At 42.4% G+C, this 22840-nt stretch overlaps 1 protein-coding gene across 2 annotated transcripts in view; it reads left to right on the top strand.

Moving 5' to 3' along the window:
- The first annotated feature begins 6166 nt into the window (after nucleotides 1-6166).
- Nucleotides 6167-22840, top strand: part of znrf2b (zinc and ring finger 2b) — an 89122-nt gene continuing 72448 nt past the window's right edge. For both annotated transcript variants that reach the window (XM_083661378.1, XM_083661377.1), the window contains exon 1: nucleotides 6167-6726. In XM_083661378.1, coding sequence (XP_083517504.1) covers nucleotides 6312-6726 — 415 coding nt within the window. In that variant the 5' untranslated portion in view covers nucleotides 6167-6311. The remainder of the gene's footprint in view (nucleotides 6727-22840) is intronic.

Here is a 22840-nt window from a genome sequence, read left to right as displayed (position 1 = left end):
CTCCTGCACCACGCTCTGTCTACAGCCTCTTCTAAACATGCAATGAAATCTGGATTATAACCAGCTGCTAGCCGCGCGTCGGCCTGCATGTTTAGAAACAATTAGCCGCCTTATGCTAAGCTAAGCTAGCGAGCACCTGCTGTCAAAGCCTTTGATGTTGCTAAAATCACTTTAGACACGGACATTTTACCAGCAACATGTTCCTTGTGATACAGAAAGCATGAAACACTGCGCATACACCATTCAAAGTTGTTACAGACATTATTCTCACCTGTAAAGAAGGGCAAATAGTGAAATGATACAGGACACAGTGTTGTGGGTCTTCAGCATGGGGTCTCGAGCCTCTGGTGACCACAAGCTCCCGCTACACGCAGAACTAAGACCAAAGCAATCGAACCAAATCTTTAGATGAGAAATATCAACTGATAACCGAACTTGGGTGAATAAAGAAACATTGTCAAATGCCATTCAACATGCATTGTCTTAAACATTAAATAAACCAACCCAAAGTGCATTAGTGACACATAGGCTAGTGAGCTACTGTTATCTTTTAGCTGGAAGGCCAGAGAGCAATGAAAACACATCTGAAGACCAAAGCAATGGATTACCGATAAACTGATGATTGCACTCACTTCAACACATACTGTATTTATCTTTCTTATATTCAGTGCACATTAACATATTAGAGCATATTTTAACCATTTTAACCCATGAATTTAGCATTGATATCAATTTTAAACACGTTTGTACACTGCAACCTACGGCCAATTGAAGTCTAAAGACTGCAAAACTGCAAAAACTGTGAAACTAATTAAACCCATACTCCTCCCACATTTTTTCTTCCATGACACCAAACTTCAGCATCTGCATCGTTAGACTGTCCTACACAAAAGTATCAAACAGATTTTCGATTGATCCCAAATTGAGCCCACAGTGCGTAATTACCCTAATTACACTTAAATCATGAGAAACTGTTAATGATACAACAAATTAATTTTGGCTATGACTCCATGATATGATGACGCTCTCCTGAGATGATGAGAGGGCGTCGTCAGTGAAGAATAGGATAGGAAATCCCCCATAGGGAATTCTTCAATCAGGAGTCATGACGATGGTGGTGGTCAGGGGAGTAGGTGGGGCGAAAACAACTGCTTCAGCGATGATGATCAGCAACTGAGAATGACACATGGCACATACACAGCACATAGCAAACAGAGTAAAACATCATGGACTCTGATATACTATGCTGATTAAGCGCAAATTATGCTCAAGCGAAATCGCCGGCGCTGACTGCGCCGAGGGGGTCGCCGCAGCTGGCCGTCCTATCGACGCAGCTCGGAGGAGGGTGCGTGCAGCTCCTCGAAAATGTGACTCTGCGGCGTCAACGTGGACGTGACGTGACCAGCACGAGAGCTGTGATTGGCCGTTGCCTTGGGCCGCGCACATATCCGCTGATGTACTTGTTGTGAGGAACAGTGCTTGTCCCTCATCTAGCAAAGCCTTCTGCAGGCTCACCGAAATGAGTTTGGAAATAGAGGGACAATAAAATGTCCCCCCCGACATGATTGCAAGTTCTTGGTAAACGACACGATAACGTCATATCAAGCCACCTAGTTTTTTGGACGTGTACAGCAGCCAACGCGTCGAGTTACGTTCAAGTATGCACAGTTTCGCTGTCGCCGCTAGTCGCCGGCAAGGCTCCAAGTCGAGGCTGCGCAGAACCCTGTCAGCAGCTTTATGTGATTGGGATCCCCTGGAAAGGAATAGCTTGGGCTGATTGGTTATTGCCACGCTGCGTGGTAAAATGTTAAGAAAGAAGACACTTCACGTTCTTTCCTGTTTGCAACCCAATGTGAGTAATGTTACAAGTCTTCAACTGTGAATTCAACTCGCCTGTTTCCAGGAACTCTCTCCATTACATACTGTGTAGGCTGCCTGCTACTGTGTTTCTATCTCTCCTTAACGTAACCCAATGTTAGGTTCAAAACTGAGCCCACACAAATCTAACTTCAGCCACCAGTAATTCTGCCCCTTTGTATTTCTGCCAGCTAGTTAAATTAAACACACACACGTTGTTGGTCACGATCTGTAACGTTAACGTTTGATTGTTTTGCGCCTTTCAATATTGCTGGTAGTGATAGCCTACTGTTTGAATCGCCTGGCTCTGTGCTGTAGTAGTAGCCTATCCAAGCCTGCTGGTCTCTCATGACATGTAGAGCTCAGCTGTCCTGTTGTAAACGTGAACGTACATTGCAGTGGCGCAGCCAAACGGCACCGCATGGACTTCATAAATCATTAATTAACCCCACCCCCCGTCAACGACGATGCCAACGTCCATCGCGATGTTTCACTGTGGAACCATCGCGATGGTTATTTAGGTGACATCGCACAACCCTATTGTGTACCCTCTAACACATTACAGTTCTTTCATTTCAGTTTTAGCTGTTTTTCAGCTAAAACTTTTGACTTACAGGCAACATTTCTACATGTTAACCTCAAGCTTTGGAACTTTGACCATGTTAGCCCTAGATATCTGACATCATAACAGTATCCCTGGAGATGATGCGCCATGGCTGCAGTTATGGAAATCGCCGGCTCCACGGGCTCCCAAAATCATGACTGACAGACAGACAGACACCGCCCACCCACCTTGGTGCCATCGTGCAAATGTGCGCTCAGAGTTGCTCGAGTGACATCACTGATGACATCACAACTGCCTGAGTAACATCACAGTTGAGCAATCAGTGGCTCGAGTGACATCACTAATGACATCACACTGCCGCCACACACACTGCCACCCACTTAGCCAATTTTAATTAAGAAGATAATTAGTTGTGTCTTGATACATACAATATGATACACTGGTTTGAATATGCAGTAAACCGTTTCATTTGCAGATAGGCCAGTGCATGCAATATCTAATCATCAATTTATATTAGTAATTTATCTCTGGGGGAATTTCCACCAAAACAAGGCTTCATACTAGACGAAGAAGTGATGTGAAGTCTGACTCAAGACCCACCTCTGCCTCTGATTTGTGGTTGAGTTTGTTCTGAGGGTAAGCCAATCAGAGGTAGAGTAGAAGTGACATGTCACATTGTCATGTCACAATGGTAAGAATGTGTCAATTTGAGAATAAAAAAACATCAAATTAAAGAAAAAAGTATTTTATGTATTTAAAATACACAAAATACAAGGTCTGAAAGTATCTTGATACAAATTCAATCTTATTTTTCTCGTTCCAGCCAAATACAAATTACAAAATACACAAAAGTATTTGAAATACGTATTTTAAATACATGTAGCCTATTTAAAATACTGCCCATCTCTGGCAGCAGATTGGACTATAGCTAAAAGACTTGAGACTTGATTTATTTGGACTATAGCTAAAAGACTTGAGACTTGATTTATTTGGACTATAGCTAAAAGACTTGAGACTTGATTTATTTGGACTATAGCTAAAAGACTTGAGACTTGATTTATTTGGACTATAGCTAAAAGACTTGAGACTTGATTTATTTGGACTATAGCTAAAAGACTTGAGACTTGATTTGGACTATAGCTAAAAGACTTGAGACTTGATTTTGACTTGCAAAAGATTATGTGAGCATCTCTGTCTGTGCCCGGCCACGACCCATTGCTGCACAGCAGCTATATTATTTTTTTTATTATTTTTTTATGAAGCTCTCTGGTTATTGACGTAGCTGTGCTGCTACTGACGTCACATGAGCCAAAGCTCCATCAATCAAGTTACCGTCGATACACGCAATCACACCGGAAATACGACATTTTAATGTCACTTCAAAATAAAACCATGTGTGTCAGCGTGTGAACAGTGTTATGTCCCATCATTAGGCAGAGGTGAAGGTCTAAACATGAGCTGAACAATGTGCACACGCGCGCGCACACACACACACACACACACACACACGCACGTACGCAGGCACGCACGCACACACACACACACACACACACACACACACACACACACACACACACACACACACACACACACACACACACACACATACACACACACACACACACACACAGTAGGCTCATGTTAAGCCATTTTCCAAGTAGACCCTATACTGCACATTCTACATTAAATTAAACGTCATCTGTGTTCATACTCATACCACGACAGCCGCCTTCTATCGCTGTAGGCAACATCAAAGTCACCAAGAAGGCACAACACAGGATGTACTTCCTTCAGCGGCTGAGGAAGCTCAAGGCGTTGGCTAAGCAAGTTCAAAGGCAGCGTTGGTACTCTTCTACACTTCTACAGTCGAGTCCATCCACACCTCCTCCATCACCGTCTGGTACGCGGCTGCTGCCCGCAAGCCAGGACATCTCCAGACTGCAGCGCATCATCCGCCATGCTGAAAAGGTGGTTGGATGTAGCCTGCCAGATCCTTCAGGATCTATACACTGCCAGGATGCTGAAGCGGTCTCGGAAACATCATGGCCGACCGCTCCCACCCAGGCCGTAAACTCTTTAGGGCTCTCTCCCATGGCAGAAGACTGAGGAGGTCTGGCGGTACTACCAGAACCTTGATCTTGTCACAGGGACAGTTTCTCCCCCACTTCCTTCCCCGGCCAAAAACTAAACTTGGACTTAAAGGAGAATTTCGTTTTTTTTTAACCTGGACCCATCTCCTGGCAATAATTATGATTTGGCCACTCACCCAGCGATGTCTGCGGCGTTTCTGGCCGTCCTAGTGTTGTTTTGAGATCAATAGCGTCCAAGTCAGTTGTAAAATGGAGCTGATTTGGGGCCAAGTGTGAGCCTGTCTTTCCTGCATCTAAATAGCTATTTTTATTCCCGTTTTCGCCACATATCGTAATAATGTGATCCCTCAACATCCACCAGAGTGATATTTCGCCCCAGGCCATTTCCTGGACTCTCACAGGGATCAAATTACCTCAAACGTGATCTCGGTCACCAAGTCTCGTGAAGTCCCGCGATACTTTCCTGCCGGCTGGCCAACTACAGGTACACGCTTTGCGGTGGTGGTTTTAGCGTAACCTATGTGGGATTCGAAATAACGAAGGTTATGCCAAACCCCACATAGGTTACGCTAAAAACCACCACCGCAAAGCGTCCTACCAGCCAGGGAGGCTGTCAGGCTCGGAGGCGCGCGCCATATTATCGTTATAAATGTAAATAATATTCCTGGAATGCATGTTTTAACGAGCCAGTTACATTTCTTTGCATTCTTAGACATTACCGTTTCATTTAGTTTGCATAATTGCTCAAGTTAGTAGTTAGTTTATGGGCTAGAAACTCTGCCAGATGACAGGCACTAGGCGCCATTTTCCCCTTCATTTGGAAGAGAAAATGATCCTGAAATGAATATTTGATTGACAGCTACATGTCGTGAAATGATTGGTTGAAATGGGGTAGAAATTTGATAGTACTAGGTGACATCAGCAAACTGTAAATTACTGTTATCAATGAAATCTTGAAAAATGAACTTTTGATGTGAAAAAGTGTGAAAAACGAAAGAAATTATATTGTTGAGATTTTTTTTGGCATACATTATTAAATAGGTGTACTGCATACCCAGGTATTTTAACTAAAAGAAAAGAAAAGTCATTTTTTGGGTTCAGCATTCGCAGAATGTAGAAGAGACAGTCTGGCTTGAGAGACTATGGGGGGAGGGGGTTCCAATAAGATTTATTTTGAAAGTTGCGACCGGAAGTCTTGTATTTCATTGTCGCGGACTTGCCAACGCTGTGCGCACCGAGACGTTTTCCAGCGATAAAGGGTTTTTTCTGCAGCCAGCCCAGGACTGCTCTCCCTCAGTGTGTGGTCCGGACCGGCCGGCGGGGAGGAGGTGTGGGGAGCCTGGCTCTTCACTTTCTCATGCTGCTGCCCAGGAGGAGGCATGGCGCGGCCCGGGGACACTGAGAGGACACGGCGACTCCAAACCAGCGCCTGGGACGAGGAAGCGTTCGACAACTGCAGCAGCGAGACACGGACAACTCACGTTACTGCTGCTGCTGGAGTGCAGCGGAGCCCTGCCACCCGGGGGCTGAACTGAATTGGCTTGTTAAACTTTTACGCACGTCTAGTTTCTGGCACATAACGCAAGGACGGGCTGTCACCTTGCTGTCTTCGGCATTTCCATCATGTCGCTGGGATCTTAACGACGCACAAGAATCCCCACTTTTGCGCTTTATTTTCTTTCAGGGCGACTGTCCTGCTGTAGCCACCTGATTCTGTGGCGTAAATCTGGCACACTGTCCCGCAGGGCAGGCAGGCAGGCAGCGGCTGTTGAAGTGGATCTGTGTGGAGGGTGACTGACATGGGGGCGAAGCAGAGCAGTCCGGCTGCTAACGGACGGACCAGAGCCTACTCGGGCTCAGACCTGCCCTCCAGCACGGTCACCAGCAGCATCACCACCGGGAGCAGCAGGACTGCCGCCGCCGGGGCTGGCAGGTACCACGGAGCCCCCGGAGCCACCTCCAGCAGCAGCCAACACATCGCCGGCGGACACAGCAGGAACAGGTCCGTACTACTAGGGGGCCCCGGGGCCACCAGACCCCAGGCGGGCATCAACATCCCCTCCTCACACGGCAGCGGAGCCTACAGCTCCCAGGAGTCCGGCAGCAGCACCCCGGAGGAGGCGGCGGACAGGGAGCGCTCCGCTGGCCAGCACGGAGGTCCCAGGCTGCTGATAGGCTCTTTACCAGCACACCTCTCGCCTCACCTGTTTGGAGGTAAGAAGAGCGTCCGTTTCAACGGACCCACAGTGGCACAGTGCCTTGGTGGTGCCCAGAGTGGAGAAGTGGCTATACTGATATGTATTTATAATTTACCCTCAGGCTCTTAATTTCTATGTTCGTCTCAGGACTTCACTGTAGTAAGAGCCCTCTCAATCGACCATGCGATTTTCGTTAGACAATCTGTGTTGGGCATTAAACTCACCTTATTTCTGCACACACACACACACACACACACACACACACACACACACACACACACACACACACACACACACACACACACACACACACACACACACACACACACACACACACACACACACACACACACACACACACACACACACACACGGCAAACGTTACAAAGGATAAACACCTGTAACTGTGACGTAAGACTACTCAACCGTTTTGAGGTGGTGAAGCAGGTGTAACCAATGCATTAATGATGGTTCCATTCCATTGAGGTGTTCCAGTTGCCAGGGCCCTCATTAATGTTATTGGTTATATACCCATACATCTTTACTTCCTGCTTTGCCACCTCAAAACGGTAGCTGTGTGGGCCTATGGTCACATTGTCACTTGTAGGCTATATATTGCTTGACTTCAGGGAGTAAGGATCATTGCCTCACCTGGAGCGGTGGTGGTCATTTCAGATAACCACATGGCTCTGACGTAGCTCCTTGTCACAAGGATGCCAGTTAGGAGATGACGCTGGGCAGTGGGTATCACTTTGATGGCACAAACATCATCCTTCGCAAAACCAGGAATACACTTATTTCTGCTTTTTAAAATTTGTACACTTTGACCTCTCCTCTATGATGACTTCTTCTGCCTCCATTTGGCTCTGTTCAAGAGATCGGTGCATCATGTATTCAGAAGTGACAGGACCGATTACTTTTTTTAATGATATTCAGTTGAACTCAAACTCAAAGATATGGCATGCACACCACTGCAAAAATATTTAGCTGAAGCTAATCTTGTTAATAACAACGCACTCCTTCAGTGCTCACAGCGTCCCAGGTGGGAATCGAAGCCAGGACCTTCTAGTTGTGAGGCGACAGCGCTTACCACTGCGCCACCGTGCCCCCCATTTAGTATTTCTTTCTTAAAAATGTGTCTAAACGTTTCGAAAACAGTTATTTTTCTGTCGATCGACTAATCGATGAATCGCCCAATGGTTGCAGCTCTACTCACACTTTCTTTTTCTATAATGTATAATAATACTTTCTGATAAATAGATTCAAGATTTCAAGATTCAAGATTTTTTATTGTCACTCCGTAGTACAAGTATCACGTGTGAAATTCTTGTGCTGTGAACTCCGTTTACAACATAGTACAAATATAAGAGGGCATATGGGTGCAGGAAAACAAGAGACACAACAAGCAATAAGGCAGTAGAGTGATAAGACAAGTCAGAGACAGTGGCATATTCACTGCACATAGGTGCACATGTCATGTGCATACTTTAAACATACTTAAACATCATTGACGTTCTGTTTGCACAGGTGCAAATAGCATATACCTAATTAAACATACAATTAAACATTAGACATATGTAATGGTAGCAGCTACAGTACGGTACAGTACAGCTACTACACTATTTGTGTATGTTAAGGAGTCTCGTGGCCTGCGGGAAGAAACTGTCCCTCAAGCGATTTGTGCGTGCTTTTGGGACCCTGTATCTCCTCCCTGAGGGTAACAGGGAGAACAGGCTGTTGTGGGGGTGGTTTGTGTCTTTGATGATCTTCAGGGACCTCCTGAGGCACCGCTGGTTATACAGTTCCTGCAGTTCTGGCAGCTCACATCCTGTTACGTGCTGGGCCGCGCGCGCATAATGATAATGCACAGTTGCGCACTGAAGATAAGACAAGTTGATGGGACTGTTTCCTGCTCCTGCAGATATTCCGTTTTGATTGGATGTTAAAAGCCAGCTGGTTTCACAGAAGGCTTGAGCAGCTAACCTGGGTGACTGTGTCAGTGACTGCAGGGTTTGCTCCATTTGACTGCTTCCCTGCTTCGCCTGTGCGAGGATTACGGTAGTTTTGTCTCTGGGATTTAACAGATTGGGTTCAGAAAGCAAGATTGCGGTTTCACTGTGAGCTGCTAAATATGCAGAGTTGCATTGGTCAATCACCAGAGAGAGATTAGTGGAGAGTAGGGGTGCTCCAAAAAAACCGATTCTTGAAAGGATCGCGATTCTTAATGCCACGATTCCTGGATCGATTCCAAACTCCCAAGAATCGATTCTTCTTCATATTGTAATTTTTTTTTTTTTTTTTTTTCCCAGTGCACCTGAACGCAACATGCAAGATACCGGCTGAATAAGTGTCCAAATGTTCATGTCATTTGTGTACTGTACTGCCACGGTGCCACCACCTCTTGCACTTAAGAACTCTGGTTAATGTATTCCCCCCAAAATCACCACATGGGTTACGCCTGGCGCAACCTATGTGGGTTTCAGGACGAAACAGTCTCGACTCCACTAACATCATCTTTAGAGCACAATATTCCTGGAATGCAAGTTTAACTAAACAGTTACATGTCCTCTGCATTCTACATAAAATTAAGATATTACGGGTTGTTTTATTTTGTATGTTACATACTTATTGGCCAAGATATGTTAGTTTATGGGGGAGTAATTCTGCCAGTTTAGGAGGGGAGTGTGGGTGGCCATCTTGCCTGTGGGGTTTTTGGCAAGTCAAAACGGAAATACTATTACGAAATGACGTAATGCGGAAGCGTCCATGTGTGGGCAAAGAATAAGGTGAATAAAGTGATTGTCTGACCACTATTGCACAGTGCTACGTGTGTTACGTGTGCAATTAAATAGTTAAATCACGGACTGAGTGAACTCGCCTCGTTCAGCCCTCTCAGTCACAAGGCGTTTCAGATGGAGGGGCACCACTTGATTCAACCGCTGCAGGATTTGACCTCTTTTTTCACCTTGTGTTCCGAATCTCCATCCTGCACGCGGCTGTCATGGCCCTAATATGTAAATGATATGCAAATCTCATGACTTTACTCGGGTCATATTGAATTTTTGACGAGGCCTTTGCAAATTGAGATTGCATAATTTGCTAAGACTTTGCAACACCAACTCAATGATTGTAGCACATGCCGGATACTTTTGAAAGGTGGGGTGAAGACTTTGTAGCCATCCATTAGGGCTGCTATCATTGATGCAAGACTCGAGACATACACACATGGTACTAGGGCTGCACAATTAATCGTATTTTCATCGTCATCGCAATATGAACATGCTCAATAAACACATCGCAAAGACTGCCTGAAAGGCAATGAATAACAAAGGTGGTTTTATTTACATGCGTCGTGCATTCTCACTCAGCATCTGATCATTTTGTCTTGTGTTGTAAATCCAGCGTACACCTTTCCCTTGCAACAGTTTAGTTTAGTTTAGTTTATTAGGATCCCCATTAGCCATTACACAAGGCAACAGCTACTCTTCCTGGGGTCCACAGTCAAAACAAACAATACAGATACATTACAAATATGCAAAGTAAAAGACAAAACACATTTTAAAATCCTAAATTTAAGACAAACAAGAGAAAACAAACAAAAACTCACTCAACCTGGTTCTAAATACAGCATATGTCCATCCAAATAACCATGTAACCTCCATCACAATCTTCCTAAAATACTATACAGTATATACAGGCATATAATACTATAATATAATACATCTACCTATAGCCTAACTAATACATTACTATACGTTTATCAATCATTATGATTAATTATCATTATTACAGTGCCCTCTGCCAAAGCCCAAACACGCTGTGTGTAGTTTCAGCTAGAGTCAGTGTGTATTTCATTTCTTTATTCAGTGGGCATAGGCTATGTTTGGGGTCTATGTTAGCATTATTAAAGCAGAAAGACATAGGAACTGTATAGCTAATATGCATACTTTAATATTTGTTTATTTATCGCAAGTCGTATCATCATTGATATATTGAACAATGTTATCGCACATCGCAGATTTTCCTCATATCGTGCAGGCCTAATTCAAGACATACACACATGGTACAGAGTCAGACCATCAAAAAGACCAGGAAATATTGCATTGTAGGGATGTCACAATATTAGAATTTCCACTTCAATGTTGATACCCAGGGATATATGGAGGATACCATTTTCGATACCACGGGGGTGGGGTGGTGACAACGCATCACGAGCCATAATAATAAACAAAGACAGATGGACAGACAGAGACGCACGCTTCTCCATAATCTATTCTAGGGCCAATAAAACTCATTCAAATCTTTGCACTTACACAGCAGATTAAACCTGCTCTAGCCATCAAACTATCAGAACACTTATTAGCTTGTTCAAGCAACAGATACCCACCAATGATGACAGGGAGGGGAAAATCAGTAGTATGTTTGATTTCTCATTAAGAGAAAGCACTGCTGGTATTCATACTGTTGCAAATGAGTATTCTAGCCGTTTACATTTTTTACTATTGATACTTATCGATACTATCGATACCTGTTGCAAATGAGTATTGTATCGTTTACATCTTTTAGTATTGATACTTATCAATACTATCGATACTTTTGACAACCCTATTGCGTGTCGTTCCTAGTGCAGATCAGACCAGAGAATGCTCAAATTATTTTATTTCTTTCGTCATTTATTTATTTATTTATGTATTTATGTATTTATTTATTTATTTATTTATTTATTTATTTAATTTGTTTTTTTTTAGATAATAAGACAAAAACTCTGTACAGCCATTGATAGTTGATGGGTGGTTCTGTCCTGAATGATTGTGGGTGATGTCTTATTGGATCTATTCAGATTCAGATTCAGATTCATTTATTAAGGACTGCACAACAAAGTCGGCAGAATTTGCTTTCGGTACAGCAATTGTTGTAGCACATGAATATTGTGTCTATGTAGTGCTCTCTGCTCCAGTATTGTATTTCATAACATTACATCATTGTAATGAGTTAACCTAGGTTGGTGGCAAGCCCTAGGCCTGAGCATTACTGTAAGCAATGGCATTATGCCTTTAGGTAGCATTAAGCTAAAATAAAGTCAATATTCAAATGACTTTCAAGCATACCAGTGACTTCTTCAACAATGGATGCAGTCAGAGTCATCTGCAAGGTTTGTTTTTTAGATGTTTGTTCCTGTAGTCTTTCAAATACAAGTTGTAGGGAACTGGGAAGCTCTGGATCGCTATTATCAACCTGTCATCCCTTTTCCACTTGCCAGGCAGAACTATTGTTCATGAAGTGAAACTGCAGGTCGGAAAACAAGGAAACGCAGAGATCAGATTAGCTGCTGACACCTGATGAATGTTAAGTAAAGAGAGTAGAGGCCATCTATAGGACATGAACAGACTTGTGGTGACTTGTATCTGCACATTACATTGGGACATGAACAGACTTGTGGTGACTTGTATCTGCACATTACATTAGGACATGAACAGACTTGTGGTGACTTGTATCTGTAGATGACATTAGGACATGAACAGACTTGTGGTGACTTGTATCTGCACATTACATTAGGACATGAACAGACTTGTGGTGACTTGTATCTGCACATTACATTAGGAGATAAACAGACTTGTGGTGACTTGTATCTGCACATTACATTAGGAGATAAACAGACTTGTGCTGACTTGTATCTGCACATTACATTAGGACATGAACAGACTTGTGCTGACTTGTATCTGCACATTACATTAGGACATGAACAGACTTGTGGTAACTTGTATCTGCACATTACATTAGGACATGAACAGACTTGTGGTGACTTGTATCTGCAGATTACATTAGGAGTTAGGCAGACTTGTGGTGACTTGTATCTGCACATTACATTAGGACATGAACAGACTTGTGGTAACTTGTATCTGCACATTACATTAGGACATGAACAGACTTGTGGTGACTTGTATCTGTAGATTACATTAGGAGTTAGGCAGACTTGTGGTGACTTGTATCTGCACATTACATTAGGACATGAACAGACTTGTGGTAACTTGTATCTGCAGATTACATTAGGACATGAACAGACTTGTGGTAACTTGTATCTGCAGATTACATTAGGACATGAACAGACTTGTGGTGACTTGTATCTGCACATTACATTAGGACATGAACAGACTTGTGGTAACTTGTATCTGCACATTACATTAGGACATGAACAGACTTGTGCTGACTTGTATCTGCACATTACATTAGGACATGAACAGACTTGTGGTGACTTGTATCTGCACATTACATTAGGACATGAACAGACTTGTGGTGACTTGTATCTGCACATTACATTAGGACATGAACAGACTTGTGGTGACTTGTATCTGTAGATTACATTAGGACATGAACAGACTTGTGGTGACTTGTATCTGCACATTACATTAGGACATGAACAGACTTGTGGTGACTTGTATCTGCAGATTACATTAGGACATGAACAGACTTGTGGTGACTTGTATCTGCACATTACATTAGGACATGAACAGACTTGTGGTGACTTGTATCTGTAGATTACATTAGGACATGAACAGACTTGTGGTGACTTGTATCTGCACATTACATTAGGACATGAACAGCCTTGTGGTGACTTGTATCTGCACATTACATTAGGACATGAACAGACTTGTGGTGACTTGTATCTGCACATTACATTAGGACATGAACAGACTTGTGGTGACTTGTATCTGCACATTACATTAGGACATGAACAGACTTGTGGTGACTTGTATCTGCACATTACATTAGGACATGAACAGACTTGTGGTGACTTGTATCTGCACATTACATTAGGACATGAACAGACTTGTGGTGACTTGTATCTGCACATTACATTAGGACATGAACAGACTTGTGGTGACTTGTATCTGCACATTACATTAGGACATGAACAGACTTGTGGTGACTTGTATCTGCACATTACATTAGGAGATAAACAGACTTGTGCTGACTTGTATCTGCACATTACATTAGGAGATAAACAGACTTGTGGTGTCTTGTATCTGCACATTACATTAGGAGATGAACAGACTTGTGGTGACTTGTATCTGCACATTACATTAGGACATGAACAGACTTGTGGTGACTTGTATCTGCACATTACATTAGGACATGAACAGACTTGTGGTGACTTGTATCTGCACATTACATTAGGACATGAACAGACTTGTGGTGACTTGTATCTGCACATTACATTAGGACATGAACAGACTTGTGGTGACTTGTATCTGCACATTACATTAGGACATGAACAGACTTGTGGTGACTTGTATCTGCACATTACATTAGGACATGAACAGACTTGTGGTGACTTGTATCTGCAGATTACATTAGGACATGAACAGACTTGTGGTGACTTGTATCTGCAGATTACATTAGGACATGAACAGACTTGTGGTGACTTGTATCTGCACATTACATTAGGACATGAACAGACTTGTGGTGACTTGTATCTGTAGATTACATTAGGACATGAACAGACTTGTGGTGACTTGTATCTGTAGATTACATTAGGACATGAACAGACTTGTGGTGACTTGTATCTGCACATTACATTAGGACATGAACAGACTTGTGGTGACTTGTATCTGCACATTACATTAGGACATGAACAGACTTGTGGTGACTTGTATCTGCACATTACATTAGGACATGAACAGACTTGTGGTGACTTGTATCTGCAGATTACATTAGGACATGAACAGACTTGTGGTGACTTGTATCTGCACATTACATTAGGACATGAACAGACTTGTGGTGACTTGTATCTGCACATTACATTAGGACATGAACAGACTTGTGGTGACTTGTATCTGCACATTACATTAGGACATGAACAGACTTGTGGTGACTTGTATCTGCACATTACATTAGGACATGAACAGACTTGTGCTGACTTGTATCTGCACATTACATTAGGACATGAACAGACTTGTGCTGACTTGTATCTGCACATTACATTAGGACATGAACAGACTTGTGGTGACTTGTATCTGCACATTACATTAGGACATGAACAGACTTGTGGTGACTTGTATCTGCACATTACATTAGGACATGAACAGACTTGTGGTGACTTGTATCTGCACATTACATTAGGACATGAACAGACTTGTGGTGACTTGTATCTGCAGATTACATTAGGACATGAACAGACTTGTGGTGACTTGTATCTGCAGATTACATTAGGACATGAACAGACTTGTGGTGACTTGTATCTGCACATTACATTAGGACATGAACAGACTTGTGGTGACTTGTATATGTAGATTACATTAGGACATGAACAGACTTGTGGTGACTTGTATCTGTAGATTACATTAGGACATGAACAGACTTGTGGTGACTTGTATCTGCACATTACATTAGGACATGAACAGACTTGTGGTGACTTGTATCTGCACATTACATTAGGACATGAACAGACTTGTGGTGACTTGTATCTGCAGATTACATTAGGACATGAACAGACTTGTGGTGACTTGTATCTGCACATTACATTAGGACATGAACAGACTTGTGGTGACTTGTATCTGCACATTACATTAGGACATGAACAGACTTGTGCTGACTTGTATCTGCACATTACATTAGGACATGAACAGACTTGTGCTGACTTGTATCTGCACATTACATTAGGACATGAACAGACTTGTGGTGACTTGTATCTGCAGATCTGCAAGCCCCCCCCCCCCCCCCCAGACAGACAGACAGACAGACAGACAGACAGACAGACAGACAGGTCACAGGCAGGCAAACAGAATACTGTAGTTATACCAAAGCATAACAATTATAATAATATATCATTATAATATAATAATTTGACAATGATATATGATACACATTGCACCTTTACTGTTGTGTTGACTGTAGGTTGGATTTTGAAAGATAATATCTTTCCTCTACATCTTTGTTTTCCCATAATCATTCTGCATCTTGTCTCTAATGCCGTGGTTCAAACTTTTTCATGTCAAGGACCCCTAAAATGACTCAAATTAGACCACGGACCCCCAGTTAATAACATCTTGTCCCAGGGTCCCCCATCTGATACGATTTTTGCCTTTTAGATCTTTTATTACAGAAAGTGTGTGAAACCCATGATCGAAACAGTCATTGTGTTACTTATGGATTAAATTAAATTTATTGTTGTCCACAATGTGGAAATTTGTCTTTGGCTTCACAGGTTTGCTTGCACACATGTAAAGTACAGTACACAGACACAGTACACAGACACAGTACACAGACACAGTACACAGCACAGGAAATGATAGGGTACACAATACAACATATAACAAGACAACAGCACAACAGCACATTACAGACAGCGATAACAGACATGGTTCTGATGTGGATGAGTCTGACGTTTATGAATTTAGCAGGTTTATTGTGTTTGGTATGAAAGATGTTTTGTAGATGTTCTTGGTTGCTGCAGGAACTCTATAGCGTCGTCCCGACGGCAGTTCTGTGAACTCATTAAAAAGGGGATGTACAGGGTCACACACAATTTGTCTGGCTTTTCGTGCCGCCCGTGTTTTATAAATACATCCAAGTTGTTCTTGTTCTTTCCCAGTCATTTTACTTGCCATGTTTGTAATTCGGGACAGTTTATTTCTGTTCTTAGCTCCTAGATTCCCATACCATGTACACATGTCAAAGGTCAAAATACTTTCAATAAGGCTCCTGTAGACAGTCTCCAGAATAGCTTTGCTTATTTTGTAGGGCTGTGAATCTTCACTGGCCTCACGATTCGATTCGATTCGATTACGATTCAGAGGGCTACGATTCGATTCGATATATCGATGCATCTCGATGCATCGCGATGCATCTTAAATCGATGCATCACTTTTTTTCCTGAATACATGATTTTTTTTCTCACTTTCTTTTTTCTCACTGTGTGGCTACTTTTAAAATAAAAGTGCATTTAGAATTGCATTGTATTATCATCCATAATTAAAATAAACAACTGCATGTACTTCCATTATATTTCTTTTGATTATATTAAAAAAATAAAAAAATAAAAAATAATCGATTTTTGACATTTGTGAATCGATGCAGAATCGTGCAGGTCCGCATCGCGATGCATCTTATAATCGATTATTTTTGACACCCCTATTATTTTGTATGAATCCAATTTCCTGATTAGATACAAATGCTGCATCGCTTTCTTAAAGATGTATTCTGTGTTGGCTGTGAAACTTAGATTGCAGTCAAAAAAGGTTCCTAAGTATTTAAACTCCTCTACTGTTTCAACAGGCTGCTCATCAATCAAAACGGATGTAAAATCTTGACCTGCGTTGCGGTGACTCGCAATGACCAGCTCCCTAGCTTTAGCTCCATTAATATATCCCCGTACCCCACTTTGAGAACCCACTGCTCTAATGAATAGGCCTCAGAGTCCCAGCTGTCCTCTCCAGCGGTCAGGCATGCGTGACATGCAGAGGTCACAGTCCACCTGGGTGCACAAAGACCTTATGAAGAATACACAGAGAAGAATGAGGAGATCAGAGAAGAGTGGAGACAAAAAAGCTCAGTAGACATAATTTAGAAGAGAAGAAGACGAGAGAGAATAATTTGATTTGTCAGGTTGAAACATGGAGGAGGGGAATATACAGTGAGGGGATAGGAGAGAGGACAGAGCAGAGTCAGTTTGAGCAGAACCAAACAATAAACAGATTAAAAAATCAGTTTGAGCAGAACCAACAATAAACAGATTAAAAAATCAGTTTGAGCAGAACCAACAATAAACAGATTCAAACATCGATTGCAGTCATGCTTCCTCTGGGAGGGAATATATTCATTATGTGCTGAAGCCATCAGTGAAATGTTAGGGCTGGTCAAGATACACTCAGTTCACGATACGATACGATACACGATATTGGGTTCACGATAACGATATGATACCATATTTTAACAATATTTTTTTGCGATCGATTTGTAAGTTGAGGGGGGGCATCCTCCACGCTAATTTGAGTCATTTCACCCATTTTCATCCTCCGTGTCTGTAACGTCCCTCGTCTGTTCAAACAAAGCAATGAAAAGGAGAGCGAGCATGCAATCAGATGCAGATCAGTGCCACCATGTTCAGCTTCTTTTTCTCACGATATGAGATTTCATCTCAACGATACATATTGTCACGTTTTGATATCGCGATATATTATGGGACGATATATTGTGACATCCCCAGTCAAAAGGCTACACTCAATACTGCTGTGTTTCTGTACTGGTACCAAATGGTTTTGAATTGACCCTAATTCCACAGAGCGTTTTAACAGCGCTTAAATATTGCGTTTAACTGTAGAGACAGTCGAGATTTCTGGGAACGCCCACAACATGTTATACGGCTGGCGCGCGAGTGGGGTAAAACCGCCCAGGAAGGTGCTGCGGCTCTAAACTACAGGTTTGGGGATTCTAGTGCAGAACACAAGACGTCTGCTCAGATGTGTGTTTACTAGAGTGGTTAAATCCCCGACCGTGTCTGCCTGGGCTGGCCTAGCAGCTAAATTCTAACTTTGCTGAATGGATAGAACGGGGGATTTACCCCACAAAAGTTTGGCGAACTCTGTGTGTGACGCTATTTCATGGCAGTGTTTTGACTGTGTGATGCTGTGTTTCATGGCTCTGTGTTGTGACTACAGTGTGTTATCCTCTTACTGTATCTCAGCAGTAGCTTGTGGAAAACGGCAGCCTCTCTTGGCCCCTCTCTCCCCTCCACCTCTCTGTCTGTGCCTGACGCTGCTGTCTGTGCCTGACGCTGTCTGTGCCTGACGCTGTCTGTGCCTGACGCTGTCTGTGCCTGACACTGTCTCTGTGCCTGACGCTCAGAGCATTTGGCCTCGTTCATTTGTGACACGTTCCCCTGGCTTTGCACACCTGGCCAGTTCAGCCACTCTGGGAGTTCCGGCTGAAGAGGTGAATGACAAGCAGGAGGCAAAATGGACAGAGATGCAGGGCGGTGTCTGTAGCCACTGCCATCTGAGTATTTTCACACAAATGATCATGCATCGTTAATAGTCATTATCATCAATAATATGAATGGTGGTGACGTCGTTCATATTTCTACAGACACTGGTGCGTGTTGAAGGGGCGTGAATCTGCCTCTCTATTAGGCAGATATGGAAAATGGATGGATATTGGATATTGTTCTTCAACTCTTTCCAGCTTTCCACACACTCCCCTCAAATATAATCAAACTGATTAAGAAAACATACATTTAGAGACTCGCATAACATTATTGATTCAGTTAATTCCTGTGATCAAGTTAATAAAGAGTAATTAACCAAACGCGAATCTGTGTGCGAAACCTGACACCTACCCTCTGGTGAAAAGTAGGATAGTGAACTGGCCATCTGTTATTGGCTCGGCTGGTCTTGGGTGTCAGGTGATGTCACCACCTGTTGTCCATTAATATGATTATGATTATGATTTTGCATGAATTGATGACTATAAATGTAAGGTTATTCTAATCTAAGGGATTGCTGGTTCATATAGCGATATTCCTCCCCGATCATATTTGATTGTGGGAGACAGAATGACACTGATAGAGTCATGGAATAATAATAGTGGTAATCCATCCAGTTTACAATGTGAATCAGGGAGATGTTGCCAATGATCGATTGTTATGACATAGAGACCCACGTGACCCACTCAGTCACCTGCTCTACTGACAGCTAATCGATGCAGAGCCCAGCCACGCACCTGTGCACAACACTCTGTCAACAAGATGGAAATTCCCCATTTACCTGTACTCACATGAACACACACGCACGCACGCACGCACGCGCCTGGTTAGTTAGTGTTCCAGCCAGCACACAGGTTGTTAATCTGCCCGTGAGTCAGCATAGACGGGCGCCTAATTATTAACCCAACTCGTTAAGTTTCCCTCTGCTAGAACGGCTGCACGGATGAATGGATCGTGTGTGTGCATGCACTAGGGATGGGAATTGATACGATTTTTATTGATACCAATCGATTCTGTTTATCTGTCTGATTCTTTATCGATTGCCTGATCGATTCCTGATCAATTTTCTGTGTGGTTAACAAAAGTAGGCCTACAGGTTTTCAGAATCAACGCAGCTGTTTCAGCGTAGAATGTCTGCCTAATGACATTTGAACATGTTCAAATAAATGACAGTCCTCCTTATAGCATCTTTCAACATATTACTTAAGTAGTACGGTAGTTACAAGTAGCACAGTTTGACGTCATGATGTATGAGTGCAATTGTCAGAAAAACATGCCAGTGTAGGTACAGGATCGGCTCGCCCTACACAGGATTATTTTTATTCTCATAAATATTTTATTTTTTAATTTACATTACATTTTTTACATTACATTACGTCATTTGGCAGACGCTTTTATCCAAAGCGACTTACAATAACACACTTTTTGTCAGCAATAGAGCAATCAACTATGGAGCACAGTCTATGACAGGGGCACTCAATTAAAATTCATAGAGGTCCAGTTAGAGAAAATGTCCTCAAGCAAAGGTCCGGAACATTGTAACGTACAGTAGCTTGCGTTATGATTCAGTGCCATTGAACTTAGGCTACTTCAATGATTGCAGTAGCCTAATGGTACAATGTCTGTATGTAGTCAATGACTGACTGTTAAATCAAAATAAACATCAACAATGTTTATTTAGTTTTCATATTTAACTGGATTAATTATAAATAACTAGCCTACACTAATAATAAATACATGTTCTTTTCTCATTTCAAGTAAAATAATGGCTGCATTTAAAAATAACATACAACAGAGTGCTTTGGGAAAATGTGCATCTTAAAAGTGTTTTAATTTGAGAAAGAAAATCTTCTTTTCTTCCCTTAACTCCACCTTTTCTCTTGAGAGAAGTGAGTTCCCTATCTATCTATCTGTCTCAGTGTCTGTCTCTATCTATCTATCTATCTATCTATCTATCTATCTATCTATCTATCTATCTATCTATCTGCCTGTCTGTCTGTCTGTCTGTCTGTCTGTCTGTCTGTCTGTCTGTCTGTCTGTCTGTCTATCGATCGTTCGCAATGCAAACGTCACATGCCGTTGGGCAGTGAATGTGTGAGTGTGCCCTCAGTCTGGATTTGAGTGTGTTTGCTCGTGTGGCGCTTTCACAGACAGGTTAGGATCGCATCGCACTTCACATGAGACATACTGCCTGGTTTTGAACTGCCCGTGAGAACGATGAATGAACATCAAAGAGTCTGCCTGCTCCGGATTAAAACAAAATCTTTGTTTTTGTTTTTTGAGCACGCCATGTGAAATGACTTGTATCTCTCGCATATCTCCGTGTCGGACAATCTCTCGCCTGCAGCACTGAACCGACTGGAACCGGCAGAATCGAATCGGATATTTGATTGGCTGAGTAGCATCATGTGTGATGATTTACAGCGCATGTATTGGTCTGTGAGCTTCCTGGCAGATTAAACCAGTACCGTAAAGGGTAGAAAAGCATGTGCCGGTTAAAAAAGAAAAGCTCGGTGAAATGTAACGATTCTCAATGATTTGTAGGTTATAGGGCTCGGTCCGGATAGGACGGCGTCTGGGTCCGGATGCGGACCGGAGTCCGGACTTTGGGGATCGCTGGTCTATGACAACTACAAATCCTGAAGGAACAGTGGTACGAGTTTTAGTTTAGGATTATTATTATTTTTTTTAGAAAGAGAGAGAAAGAAGTTAGATCAAGAAGGGCCCAGGTGGAGCCTGAAAATTTATTTCAAAAGGTAAGGCTCATGTTTATGAGAAATGGTCCATTAACACTTGGATCATGATCATTGGAATGTTTGTATGATTCATATTTTTTTTTATGTCTATCATGTCTGATAACATCAGTAGCTTAGCTTGTTAGCTAATCTAAAACTGTCGGACGTTTTGCCCACGTTAATCCCACGTGCCCGACGTACAGGCTTCGCGGAAGGAACGTGACTCAAACTGGTTAAAAGTTACTATCGCGGAGGTGACTTGCCTGGTTGGTTTCTCATAGACCCCTTGCGTGGGATGATTGCGATCCCACGTACAACAATACATAGTTTTACTTGTTCAAACCAAACGGTTCAGATATATTTAGAAACAGGAGAGACCGCATACCATTTCACTCGGACCAAAATGTAACAAAATTGCGGATTTAAAGAAAATATCTTTTTGACGTTTTTTTTTTTTTGGGCCGAGTGAAATGTTCTATGGTCTCTCTCCCGATTCTAAATATAGCTGAACCGTTTTGTTTGAACAAGTAAAACTATATTTCTGTAAGCATTTTGCGAAATGTCTATAGGAAAATAAATGGCGGATGAAAATCTCTGGTACAGTGCTGAAGCAGGAAGTGACGTTTACTTTGATCATTTAGTAGCCTAGCTTGAGCATGTGCACTTGCATTTGGGTGTAAGATATGGCTCAACTACCACTAACACTGCCCACGGTGACACTAGTGGACACTAGTTGTCTCTACATCCAAAAACTCACTCTTTATCTGAGCACAATATACTTATAGTTGTGGTTTTAGATGTTTTATATTTATAGTTGTATAGTGTGAACACAGACATTCTGTTTGCTTATAACGATTTAAATAATGTTTTATGGTTATAGCTATCTTTATAGCTCTAGTTCTAGACGTGAATGGGCCCTAACACTGCTTTGGCACAAACTCTATAGAACTCAGTGAATGGATTGCGACAGGGGAGCAGTATGCTGCTTCAGCAGGTTCAACTTCACTGGCTCCCTTCCACCCACTAAACCACACGCATCCACAATGGATATCCCACAGGGGTTTATGAGTAAATACAGCAGACACCTGCACAACTGTTAACTGCAGACACACACACACACACACACACACGCACGCGTACGCATGCACGCACGCGCACGCACGCACGCACGCACACACACACACACATGCGCACACACACACACAGACACTGTGTACTTATGTCACTTTTGGGGTATTTACATAGACTTACATGCATTCCCTGGAGACTTAAAGGAACACTCTGCCCATTTTCAACCAGCTTTGTATCATTAGAACATCAGTAGTATATCAGAAAACTGTAAACGGTTTTGAAGTCTGTCATTTAATTTGACAGTTATTGAGTGTTAAAGTGTGGACCAGTGACATCGTGGGTCC

The sequence above is a fragment of the Poromitra crassiceps genome, assembly GCF_964638095.1.
Source record: "Poromitra crassiceps genome assembly, chromosome: 26".
NCBI classification, from domain to species: Eukaryota; Metazoa; Chordata; class Actinopteri; order Beryciformes; family Melamphaidae; genus Poromitra; species Poromitra crassiceps.
Note: the sequence above shows the minus strand (reverse complement) of the source record. Positions and strands in the feature narration are given on the sequence as shown.